Source organism: Rhinolophus sinicus, linkage group LG01, assembly GCF_036562045.2.
Source record: "Rhinolophus sinicus isolate RSC01 linkage group LG01, ASM3656204v1, whole genome shotgun sequence".
In the NCBI taxonomy this organism is placed as follows: domain Eukaryota; kingdom Metazoa; phylum Chordata; class Mammalia; order Chiroptera; family Rhinolophidae; genus Rhinolophus; species Rhinolophus sinicus.
The window spans coordinates 190217797-190231310 of NC_133751.1; the positions used below are offsets into that span (position 1 = coordinate 190217797).

The 13514-nt window shown below is 34.5% G+C and overlaps 1 protein-coding gene across 1 annotated transcript in view; it reads right to left on the minus strand.

Moving 5' to 3' along the window:
• Positions 1-13514, minus strand: part of ABCA12 (ATP binding cassette subfamily A member 12) — a 164114-nt gene that overhangs the window by 82589 nt on the left and 68011 nt on the right. The window contains exons 6-9 of the mRNA XM_019727083.2: positions 13267-13452; positions 12700-12878; positions 6916-7028; positions 2146-2221 (exon numbers count right to left, since the gene is read on the minus strand). Of these exons, the coding sequence (XP_019582642.2) occupies positions 2146-2221; positions 6916-7028; positions 12700-12878; positions 13267-13452 (554 nt within the window). The remainder of the gene's footprint in view (positions 1-2145; positions 2222-6915; positions 7029-12699; positions 12879-13266; positions 13453-13514) is intronic.

Here is a 13514-nt window from a genome sequence, read left to right on the forward strand (position 1 = left end):
AAATATCATCTAAGCTATTCTCTTAGCGTCCTAAAGAACACTTTATGGACAAAATTTTTGAGATTAGATTTAATACACTCCCAATATTTAGATTCCATATCTATGTACCACTGTCTTGGCATAAACACCCAATATTCCTTCAAACCATTTTATTGATAGGTCTTTTATATATAATCCTATCTACTTCCCAAAAATGCTTACAATAAAAGATGAACTTACGGATGTGTGCATGCATGAGTGTGCACACACACACGCACACACAAAAAACAATAAAAATAATAAAGTTAGAACAAAAATAATAAAGAAGGAGAAGAGCTATGAGAGAAAATGGTTTTGAGCAACTTTCTTCAGAAAACTCCAGACCAAAGTTTTTGTTTTTTTTTAGTTTTAGTTTTTATTATCCTACACCAAATATTGCCACTCTGTGATTATTTTAAAGGGGGAATGGAAAGGAAGTCCAAAGACAGGTAATCCCTTAATTTGATCAATCTCAACAAGTATCATCTTAAAAGTATTAAGTTCTTCCTAATAAACTGTCAGCTAGCTGTCAGCAACTAACTACATTTGCTGTAGAATTTGCAGGTCTGAGTCATTAACATTATCAATTCTATGGAAGCCTCAAGGCTCTGATAAAGATACCTGGCTTCAGAATAAGCATCCAGTTGTCTCAATTCAAAGGTTTGGGTTTTTTAAAAAAATTATTTTTGAAGACCTGACTACTTGGAAGATGGCATCCTGGCTAGGGATAAATTTCCCAAGGCCAGTCTACTGCTCTGAGAGAAGCGTCTGATTCAGCCACCTTACAGCAGAAGAGACATGGCAGCGGAAATAGGAGGTGGTCATTTATGGAAGGATTTTGCCTAGAATTACCCAAAGTTGGAGAAGTTCTTATTAAATAATAGGACGTTTATAAAAAACTGTAGACTCTACGGTAGACAAAGAAACTGATTAAAAAAAAAGTCTTACTATTTGTTTTTATTTGTACATGTCGTGCGGGGAGTCATGCAGGGTCTGGTCCCGCTCCCCATATAAGAATGCAGGATGTGGCCAGGCCCAAAAGGAACACCCACGGAGCCATAGGTAGGGAAGTCATACCACTATGGTCTCACTGGAGGCTGGGTTCACAGGACGTGCGACCTGCTGTCCGCTTTTCTGCCAACCGACCGACGACTCTCCTCCACTCTCCTCGACTCTGTTCCTCTACTCTCCACTCTGCTCCTCTACTCTCCTCCACTCTCCTCCGTAGCCGCAGCAGTTATATTAGTGGCCAATGGCTCAATGGCCACAGCTGATGGCCAACCAGCCACAGCTGACGGCCATCTACCACCTGAGCCAGCACCCTTCCATATGAAGCCGAGAACCTGGAAATTGCTCTTTGGGGCTCTGTCCCCACAGTACAATTTCCATTTGCATAAAAATGTATCATTTGGGACTAAAGTCAAAGAATTTCAATAGTATAATTTATCAGGCCTAAACAACCTGTATATAGCAGGCTATCCAGTCTCTAAATTTGCCTTGAACTATAAGATTTTACTTCAGTCAGCTTCTACAGGCCACTGCTTGCATTGCCTACGATAATTATTACAATTACTACAGGAAACTGCCTACATTCATGGTCCTTAGAAGCCAAGGTTGCAGCTGTCACTTCCACTACCTATTCCTGAGACAACATATTTACATGCCCCAATAGGAGCCCGAAATTAAATTACCTATAAACAGTTTTGCTACCTGAATTCTACTGAAACAAAGTTCTCCATTACCTCAACTGGGCATAAGGAATATGTTGATGTTTTACAAAACTGAAATAAATAGTATTGTGAAAAATTGGAGGCTTATATATTTTTCATAATAAAAGGTCTTATAAGAGTTGGATATTAGCTCTCCAACTAGATTTTCCTTATTGACACATTGTACACAATCCAGACAGGACACATTGGATCTAGTAGTACAATTTTAGAACTGAAAAAGAGATCCTTATAAGTTTCAACTTTACTACACTTCAACTACGTCCTTTCCTTTGGTCAGTCAATGGTTGATTTTTCTATGACATGGTCTTACACATATACAAGAATTATGTCTATGAATTGTTTGCATTGCTTCAGCCAAGTGACCTACTAATTTAGAAACAAACCAAGAGAGACTTACTGTGCAGCCAGGCTGCTTGGGGAAAGTGACTGTCCATTTTCTTCACTCCACGTATGTGTTGTATTATCAGCACCACCTAAAATAATAACATTTATATAGGTAAATATTTAATGTTTGCTTAAATGATTTAATTTTCTTAGCAAAAATCATCCCAGGTCAAATTAACGGGGAGATAATGCAAAAAATCTGCAGAATTTTCCTCCAAAGGATTTTACAAATGTTGTCTATGCTCTTTTGTTGGAAACATTTAGGATATTTATAGGAAATGGATGCCTATACTTAAAACAATCCCAACCGTCGAGCTCATGCATTTCTAACAAATTCTTTCTCCGTGCATCCAACTGTTACATTATTTTATCCTAAGACCTGTATGCATAGATGACTCTTGAATATTATAATACAGATTGATTACCATGTGACTTGTTAATCAAATGAAGCCAGTTTCAGTCATGGATCACTGAATTTTCTTTGCCTTCAGTTGTCTAGAATTCAGGAACATCTGCTGTCACTAATCTATATTTTTTATCTTTCAAAAAGCAGCCACTGATTTCAATTGAATGCAACTGTGAATGCAAATTGGCTAATGTTAACAGAACGATTCTGACTGGTCTCAAATAATATGAATGTTTGGAGTGTGGAAGGTAATCACTAAGTTGGGTCTAATGGAAACCATATGTGAAGATCTAATTCAACACAGAATTGCCCCTAGAAGTTAAATATGTTGCTGAGTCAGCTTGCCGCGTAACGCTGTATCATTAAAGAGTAAGTGTGCATTAGCATTCACATGAAAAATAGAAAATGAAAATACTTTAAGTGGCTACTGCATAAACAAAAACATCATAAATCCAATGCTTTCATTCAGTACCCTTAGGGAAACGGTATCACTTATTTCAGTCTTCTCTTCAGACACTACTTATTCCTTATGAATAAGTATGTTTTGGTGCAGTCATTTTTAACATTGGCCTAATCACTTTCAGTAGGAAATTTTATTATCAGCATTAATAATTCTCCCGTTATCTCTACTTAGCTTGCCCTAAAGCCTTCTAATAAAGGTCCTTGTGCAAAACTATGCAATCATCCATACTTTTCTCGTGCTGATCATTTAGTTTATTTAAATTAGTGTGTGTGTGTAAAGAGTATCACAGAATTAAAGACCTCCTTATCTGTGTCTGTATCAGTCATATCTGAGTAATGTCTGCACCATCCCTAGTGACTGGCAGAGTGGCTTTTCCAGTTTTCCTCTTCAGCAGAGCAGAATTTTCCTGTGCACTACTCAAGGTGCAACTGAATATTAGTGTCTTAATGAGTGTTATGCATCACTGAGTTAAAGGACCAAGAATGAAGATACACAGAATAAATCAATCTAATTAATGATGGTAATACTGATTATTTATTGGCAGCCATATATAGAATAATCAAGGATAGGACTCTGTTGTGATTTTTGCTTTTTGCAATGTAAAAATATATAAAACCACTTTTCTCTGACCAAATCTTCCTCACGTTGAACTCGTATGTGATGCTCAGCCAAGTTCAGTGGCATTTGTATAATATATTGTATGGAATTTCTCTTCTTCATCAAGTGTTTATAATGGGTCACTAATAGAAATTAACTTCATACATATCAATGATAGACTTGCTCCTGATGTTAGCAGGGACTTTTTCCTCTGGCCACTTTTCCTTCTGGACTATAAAGTGTCTTGGAGGAAATACTGTACTAAATAGGCTTTAATGAAGGGGGGCAATGTTATAGACCTTTTAAACGGGAGATTTTACTTTTTTTTTAATTTATAGAATTAGGAATGCTTAAAAATGGTGTCCATAGCAATAGAAATCTAGTGCACAGATAACCTCTTTTCCCCAGGAAGGATGGCTCTCTAGTTAAAGACGTAATTGCATATAATTTACTTCTTTGCAAAAGAACAAACTTCAATGAGTCACAAAGGTAATCTTTGCTCTCAAAACTGAGTGCTTATAAATGGAAACGCTAAATATTATACTGTGAAGCAGGGATTCTCATTGAGAATTAGATTCCTTAAGACAAGAGTTAAGGAGATAATCTCCTTCCTCAGAGTTTATTAGCATCTCCATATTTTCATGCTTGCTGAGGATGCTCCTGAAGAAATCTTGAAGTATGTTCATAATCAAGGTTGAATCAGAAATAAACATGGGTAGGGGAGGTTGTAGAAATCAGAATGTGGAAAGGAATGGGGGCATGGCTATAGAAAAACATATTATGTGGAAAGGAATCTTGCACAATGAGTCAAACTCCATCAGTGGCTGAAAATGCAGACATTCTGAGGTTTGGTAGTGGCTGGTATTTGCATGAAATATCCTGGAAGCAAGTTTGTATATGTCCCAGATAGTAAATATGAGCAAGGTCATCTAGCAAAGAGTTCACGGGACCTGGCTTTGGGCATAGACAGATCCAGGATTTAATCTCAGTTTGTACACTTGCTGAGTGTATAACATACGCAAAGAGTCCAGCTTCCCTTTGCCTCAGTTTCTTTGTCTGTAAAATGGGGTAATAGCTACATTTCATAGGATTGTGTTGATGATAAAGGGATTTGAGATAACAAAGTATTTACTGACACAAAAACATACTATCTTTTTTTACTGTCCTTCTTTGAAAGAGTGGTGCAGGATTTTCAAAGCTATATCAACCCTGTCATACATCAGAGAGGACCCAAGCAACCCTGCTATGAGATACTACCCCACTCCAGCTCAACTGAATATAAAGCCAAGGAGGAAAAATATGTTCACTTCACAAATGCCATGAACATTAAGAACAGGGTGGCCTGGGCAATGTGGCAGGAGGCTATACATGGGGCTAGAGACCCCTGTGCTGTTGACCAGAGTCACAGATTCAGCCTTCAAGGATAAGTGTGGCTTGACTGAAGGATTTCCGAAAATAATTACAAGGATTTTTTCAAAGGCCACAAAATTTCTACTCAAGCAGGTAGGGACTTGGGGTTAATGACTTTTAGGAATTGACGTTAATGTTACTGCATCGGTATTCTCAGACTGATGAAGTCACAAGTGTAGGAAACTAACAGATTTAGGCACATCAAATTTTCAAATCAAAACACGTTTTCTTGATGTTACTGCCTTGTCATCTTGACCATTCAATGGCATGTTTTAATGCATGCCAAAATCATTAGCATCGTCATAGACGTGAAACATGGCCATTGTTAAATACAGAAAAACTGAGTTACGTTGTTCACCAGGAAAAACGTTTTTTTGCCTGAGTTAATAGGAAGTGCTGCCGACTTCTCTGGCTTCTAAGGCACTGATGAGCTTTTGTTATTTGTAAAAACATTTTTAACTTTGTCCCTTTATTTTATATAATTACCAGGTGTGAGTGTGAAGATGAAAAGGGAAAGAATGGTAAGGAGAAAATTGAAGTTCTCAAGTCTTTAAAATGCAAATATATTTTTAAAAAATACAGAGGAAATAATTGGTGTTTGTTAGTTCACTCTCTGGTTTTCTGACCTGGACTTTTTTTAGAGTAAGCCTTTCTTCTCCCCCCCCCGCCCAATGTTCTTTATTTTTTATTTTTTATTTTTTTTAATTTTTTTTTTTTTTTTTTTTTTTGCTGGTTAAGTAACTAGGTATTTTTATTTTCAAAATTGCTTGAATAAAGTCCAATCTTTCATAAATATAATGCAAAATTGCATGGTTTACCATGAAGTGTAGTCAAATGCCCATGTGGCTAAAAATTATCTCTAAGAAGAATGGTACTATAGCACATTAAACTGATTCAAATCTGACTTTCTTATTAGAGAGAATTAAAGTCTGATACCCAATGTTCTTTAAAACAGTTGAATTTAACAACAATCTTGAAAGCTAGTCATTAATTCTGTAATTTTAGATATAAAAAAAATGCTCTGGACTAATATAAATTGGTATCCAAAAGCATATTAGACCCTCCTGTGAGAATTCTTTAAAGCCTTTCCAAATCTGCTTTTCATATAAAAACTAATGGTTTAAGACCTTATAATAAACAATCAGCTTATGACCTGATGCTCTTAGGATACTTATTTGTAACCCAAAGGTAAAGTCTATGCGTAAAAGCTGACAAATTCAGCTGAGAGAACCTAATTCTAAACTCACTCAAGAGATAAATGCTAACCAAACATTTTATTTGGGGAATAGGGATTTATTCCTCACAGCGCTGAATCTCTGTGTTTGTGTGTCTGTGTGTATATGTCATGTATTGCCATGTGTGTGGTATATGCTATTCTATACAGGCAAAGGTGATATTTCCTGACTCACTAGTTACATGCTATAGCTTGTCTTCCTGGGATTGACAGTAGATGTACACTGATTTATTCATGCATTGATCTCCATCATGCATTTTCAAGATGGCTGGTTGAGGGGTATATTTTTACCAATAAGAGCCAAAATTTGGAAATGAGGGCAAAAACACACTTAAATTCAGGGTAGGCTTTTGTTCTAAAAATTACTGATAAAAATTTATTTGCTGAGGCTTGCTCCCTGACATTTATTTTTCCTACCATGTATAAACATAGTTTGATAAGCTAAGAGAGAACATTCCCCCTAAATAAAAGCCCTAGTAAGTCACAACCTCTTTTCCAGCCATTTCTCCCTTTCTCCACACTTTGATTAGCTATATGTCCAGATTTAGCGACAGCATATGTCCCCACCTAAGAATAATGTCATCCACAAATGATTACTTCATCGCACTTTGTTTTACATTTTTAACAGGCTTTGAGACACAGAAGTGAATACAATATGATAAAAATATAATACCTTGAGCTGGGGAGTTCAGAGTGTACAGCAGATGTTTAAGAGATTTATGGAGAGTTCTGAAACCTTCATTAGTTGTGACGCGTGGGTAAACCTTCTGCACAACCAGCAGCACACTAATGAGTCGAAAAACAATGAAAGTTTGCATTTCCAGGTTTGCAGAGAGAAACAAAAGGTTATTCAAGGAGAAAATGTCTATGATACAGAAAATTATTCTTATAACATAAAGAACAAGGTGCTGCTATTGTTGTTTAATTACTTGTTTGTCCGTTCATGCACAAAATCCCAACAAAACGCCCCAGAACCAGACAGAGCACTTCACGTTTCCAGGATGCTAAAACCTTGGGATTCAAAGGACTTAAAGTAAGGGAGTAGAGTTCACATCAGTTGTTTCTGTTAAGTCTTAAAAATAAGTGGTTAGAAACAGCAACTTCCAATAAAAGGATACCACTCTTTTTCTTTTTTAATTAAAGCGAAAAGTTAAATATTGGAAATTATTTTCATTAAAAGTCAAGCCCATATAAAGGACTCAGTTACAGGAATAATTACTGTTTAAGCATTTGATAAATATTTGTCTTTTGCTAAATAAATGGTACTGTTTTTGAAACAAACAAACAAAAATGGAGCTAACCTTAAATTCTATCCTCTAAGTGGCCCACTTTTGAGGCACTTAGCTCAAAATTAATACCCAGCCTAACTGGCACTGTCTTCCTAGGATTATTTTGTTACCAATAAGAAGGGCAGTCTGCATTGGAGATGGACAATCAGCAAATTCACTTATGCTTGAGTTCACTCCATATTTCGAAAAAGCAATTAGTTACCTAAGAAATGTAATCCCCTTTTTGTTATTAGTACATTTAAAAAATGCTGGCATTGTACATATATTCCTGAATTTCACAAAGACTGTGTTTTATGCCAATGCTCAAGGCTGAGGCAATGCTTCAATTTACATTAGTAACTAGAACAAAAGGCTTTGTTAACAATTTGCATTGTAATCATAAATATAGTACAAATGAGCTAACAGTTTTTTCCCATGTATCTTAGCCAACTGAAGGCTCACTCTAGCAATAGATATAGTATGTGCATATACGTTCATGGTAGTCTGTAATATTTCTGGAATTTTTAATATTTAGATTAAGATTATTCTAATTTTACCTTTCTAGGAATGAGTGAAAGCTATATTTAGAGTGCTAAATTTTGGGTTTCCTCTAGTTTCCAGTATATACATATAGATAAGGGTGTATGTGTATACATATTACATATATATGTATACATATATATGTATACACACACACATAATTTTATTTAGTTCTCTAATAATTCCATGAAGTCAATTTTATTTACATGTTTTGCTGATGGAAAAACTAAAGTTCAAAAAGTTAAATAACTTACACAATTTTACCGAGTTAATAATAAGTAGAGCTTGTTTGTGTTCTTTCCACTCCACGCCTTGCCTCTGGCACAGAAACTTTGCCCCAACATGGCAGGGGAGGAGGAGGGCAGAGCATTTCTGCACATAGCCCACAGGCATTGTTAACTTGTTATGCCAGCTGTGTGTTTGGCCATAGAGATGGCTGTCTTATTTTCATCTCTGCTCTCTATACATAACAGTTGATACCTCAGACATTTTTATATTTGCCCCCGAGAATTTCCTGGTTCTCAGACTTTAGTTTGTATCTGACCCCTGATGTTCATGGTAACCATTTAAATAGACTCTGCCAGCCTTCTCCCAACTTGGTTCTTGGACTGACTTCCTTGATCTGCCGTCCTAAAGTAACACCTTCAAAGACTAAATACTTGGCAATTTCATTAAAACTGTCAGCACTATTGTTATGAATATCATTAATAAAATGTCAGTAGATTTTATTTCCTGCTGTTCATCATATAAAAAAGGAAGTCACCCAAAACAAGTGGCCTCTTAAATAAAAATAAGTTAAAACATAGTTTTTCTGATTTATATCTCAACATAGCTTCTTCCTCATAAATGGTGAAAATCATGAATATATTTTCATATACACTTCTTGATGTTTTGCGATTGCTCACTTTCGCTATTTTTATCATAACCCTAACATTTTATAATATGGTTTTGGTCATTTTGTTATATACCAACTTGCAACTTAAAAAAAGTTGCTGCAAGAAGTGATGAAAATGTGTATGGCATTCATAGACTAAGATAAGTCAATGAGACCATAATTTAGTGATAACATATAGTCATTTGTAAGAAAATTATGACTTTTAATGACACTGTCAGTTTAATAACAATAGTAAAGAAGAATTAACTTTTAAAAATGTTTAAAAAATGGCTTCCTAACAGAAGTATAAAGCAAGCCATATATTCAATTTTAAATTTTTTAGTAGTCACATTAAAAAGGAAATTAATTTTAATAACATTTTATTTCACCCAATACATCTGAAAAATATTATTTAAGCAGCTAAACAACATAAAAAATTATTAATGAAACATTTTAAGTCTTTTGGTGTACTACATCTCCAAAATTCACCACGTATTTCACACTTATGGAGCATCTCAATTCAGATGCTAAGTTTTCATTTAAGAATAATTCATCTGCATTTAGATTTCATTATATTTACAAGTGAAAAAGTAAGTTCACATACCCATGTCGTTCTAAACATATTAAAAGTTTTACCATTTACTAAATCAAGTGTCACTGTTTAAATTTTAAATTAATTAAAGGTAAATAAAGTTAAAAATATGATTCCTTAAGTCAAAAACCACATATGGCTAAGGACTACTATATTAGAAAGAACAAGTATTATAAATTAGCAATAAAAGTAAATTAAAAAATAAATATAAGTTGAACACTTAAAAAAGAGTTGTTCTGATTGGTTAAAAGTCAAATGTCATCTGCATTATAAATAATTTGAAGCTATTTCTTTCAGCTATTTCTATTTTCTTCTTTATTATTACGTAGGCTGGTTTACAACATTTGTAATCATTACCTTACGGCCTACTCTATTGCCTGATGCTATAATATGCAATCATTATATTTTAAATTTTAAGAGAATTAAAAAAGCCACAGTGCAATGTCCTTCCTATGTAATTTACCAAAATAATGCCTAAAGTATTTTTTTTTTATTTCTTCTTGACCCTAAAGTACTTTCTGGGTTTTCTACCTTCTCCTGAATATTGTTTTGGGGGACTTCTGTTTTTTATTTGTTGTTTTAACCAAATTTCATTGAGGTACAATTCACATACACAATGATGCACTGATTTTAGGTTACAGTTCAGTAAATTCTGACAAATGTATATACTCATGTGGCCACCATGCTAATAAGATACAAAGTATTTAGATAACCCCCTCAAATTTCCTCATGCTCCCAAGAGTTGCTCCAGGGTGCACTGATTTAATTTCTAACACTATAAATTAATTTTGTCAATTTGAGAACTTCACATAAATAAAATAATACAATATTTTACACATCCAGTATGTGTGTGGGAGTTTTGTTTTGTTTTGTTTTGTTTTGTTTTGTTTTGTCCTGGTCTGGATTCTTTTGCCAGCAGAATATTCATAAGATTTATTCATCTTGTTGTGTGGTTCAGTAATCTGTTTATTTTTCTTGTTGAGTAGAATTCCAATGTATGAATAAACTACAATTATTTGCCATTCTGTTTATGGATATTTGTTTTTCTCCCCAATTTTTAGCTATTATGAATAAATCTGCTATAAACATTAACATACAAGTCTTCACGTGGACATGTTTTCATTTTCTTGGGTAAATACCCAACAGTAGAATGCTATCTCATATGGATCTATTAACTTCATTAGAAGCTGTCACACTGATTTCCAAAATGATTGTATCACTTTACACTGTCACTTGCAATGTATGTAAGTTGGATTTGCTCTATACTCTTGCCAGTAACTGGGGTTGTCCATCTTTTTAAATTTTACCCACTTTAGTGAATGTGTAGTGATATCTTACTGTATATGCTTATTATTTGGAATCTTTTCATTGCTATATTACACAATTCAAACGATCCCTCTTCTCCTTTGATTTATCTGTTTGTTTTCTAAGACAGAATATAAATAGGAGGAAGAGGATCGAGTGTCAAAATTCTGGGTGAGTGACAATGTCCCTAAGTGCTAAAATGAGAGCCAATCTAGAGATTCAAACTTCAGACTTCCTAGTATCTTGCTCCTGTTTTAGTTAAAACATGCTATTGTTGAAAGAGTACAGGACTGAGATTCAGATTCCTTGAGTTCAGGTCCTGCCTTTGCACTAATTGCCGAACCTTGGGGAAGTCATTTGATGTTCATGAGGGTTTGTTTCCTCTTCTATAAAATGGGGATATCTGTTGTCTAAATCTCAAAGCACTACTGTGAGGATTAAATGAGATTAATGTGCCAACATAATGACTTATTATAAGGTCTTTGAACAAACATAAACTCTTGGAAGTTTTCCAAAGAAGATGAGAATACTCTCGTCTGGTGCTTCAGACATTAGAGATGGAATGTACTCTTAATAACATATGAGAGAGGCAGCCTGGGTTCTGGAATTAGAAAACCCAGATTTAAACCTTCCTAGCTGCGTGATCGTCAAATATTTAAATTTTATGACCCTCTGTTACCTTATTTATAAAATAAATAATAATTTAGTTGTAGGATTTAATGTAATATATATACACATATATATATATATATATATATATACACACATATATATATATATATATACATATATATACATATATATGTATATATATGTATATATAAAGGGCCTAGTAAAATGTCTGGTTTGTAATCAGCACTCAATAACTGATAGCTGTTGATTAAGTTGTTGATCTTTTTTTTTTCTTTTTAACTATGACCTAGGGCCTGATTTTATTTTATTTTATTTTACTTTACTTTACTTTTATTTTATTTTATTTTATTTTAGGAATACTGGTGAATAGTGTCTTTTTCCAGGACCCATCAGCTCCAAGTCAAGTCGTTGTTTTCAATCTAATTGGGGAGAGTGCAGCTCATTGGCCCATGTGGGACTTGAACTAGTGACCTTGGTGTTATGAGCACTGCGATCTAACCAACTGAGCCAACCGGCAAAAGATCAAGTTGTTGATCTTTTAATGCACATTTTCAAATTAACTAGACAGGGCAGTCAAAATATAAGTGCCAGACTATTAAACTCTAAATGCTGGCAATACTCTGATCTCTTTTATGAGGAAAGCAGCCTTTAAAGGGGTTTCTTCTATAAAACTTTTCAAATATTTTTGTCATCTATGTCAAATGAAGCCATCCCAAAATGCAGGCTTAGAAAGATCATTTTATAGGCTGGCTGCACATGAGGGATGTCAACACCCTTGAGGTGGCTTGTTTCAAAACTCTAACCAACAGTGCTGTTTTACATTGGATGCTATCAATAAAAACCCAATGAGGTAGTTTATTCTTGGGCAATTTCAATGCTAGATACACAGAGCTCTTGTCTCTGAATGAGCCTGAGCCAAGGTTCCAATCTACCGTTGGTCCTGCTATGTACCTCTTTCTCAAAAGCTCAGGATACCAACTAACAATCTCATTGTTAAGATTAGTAACCCTCCTCACTTTCTCATGTATGTTTTGATAACCCTGATGACCGCAGTGTGTGTTTCTTCTTTGCTTAACTAATATCCTTACCTTCATTGCTAAAATCTGCAATAAGGTGCCAAAGGATTATTTGGTCTGTGTTTAAATTACCTACCTACCCGTGACCCTCACAGGTAACATTTAAAGAAAAAAAAAGGACATTTTTGTGTGAATAGGTACATCTCACTTAATTCTTACATTTTCTTACCTGTTCGCATTTTGAAGAACATCAAATACGTTGCTTAGTGTTGTGTCATTCTGAAACACATTTGGAAAACTAGAGAGAAGCTGCCACACAGCTGTTTGCTCTTGCACTTGTGAGAAGAAGGACAGTACTTTCACCATTTCCTGAAATACTGTCCTCTGGTTATTGGGATCCCTCGATATCTTAAAATAATAAAACCACAAATAGGACAAAATGAAACTTCAACACGTCATCACATGGCTTATTGACTTTGAAAGCATTGAAATTCTAGATTTTCGCATAAATAATTCTTTTGGGTTTTCATTCAGTTTGAAGTCATCTTTTACTTGGGAGAAAAAAACACACATATCTAATGTTCTTAAACATAATTGCATATTTTTCCTATACCTACAGAAATTGGCATATTTAAAGTTTGAGTCACAGAGCTGTAGTTAATACAAAATATTTAAAATTGTATTTTGGGAAATTACAATGAACTTCTTAAAATAAAATTAGCTTCTGAGTAATATTTTTGTTTTTCCCTAGGACCTGGTTTGGGAGATCTTCTCATATTAAAATATTGACACTCACCTGAGAAAACTGGTTTGTTAGTTCTTGGAGAGAAGATTCTAAAAGGGTCATGTTGGACAGGCAAAATTTATTAAAAATGTTTTTCTCTAGAATGGTCCAAGAGAAGGCGTAATCAGCAATATACCCTGGATAGCTCTCACACAGTTCTCTTCGTATATCTTCCGTAGTTGAATTTTGCTTTAACAGCTAAAATTGTGTGTGAGAAGAGTGGGATAATAATGTTAGCAAATATAGATATTAAAGTATTC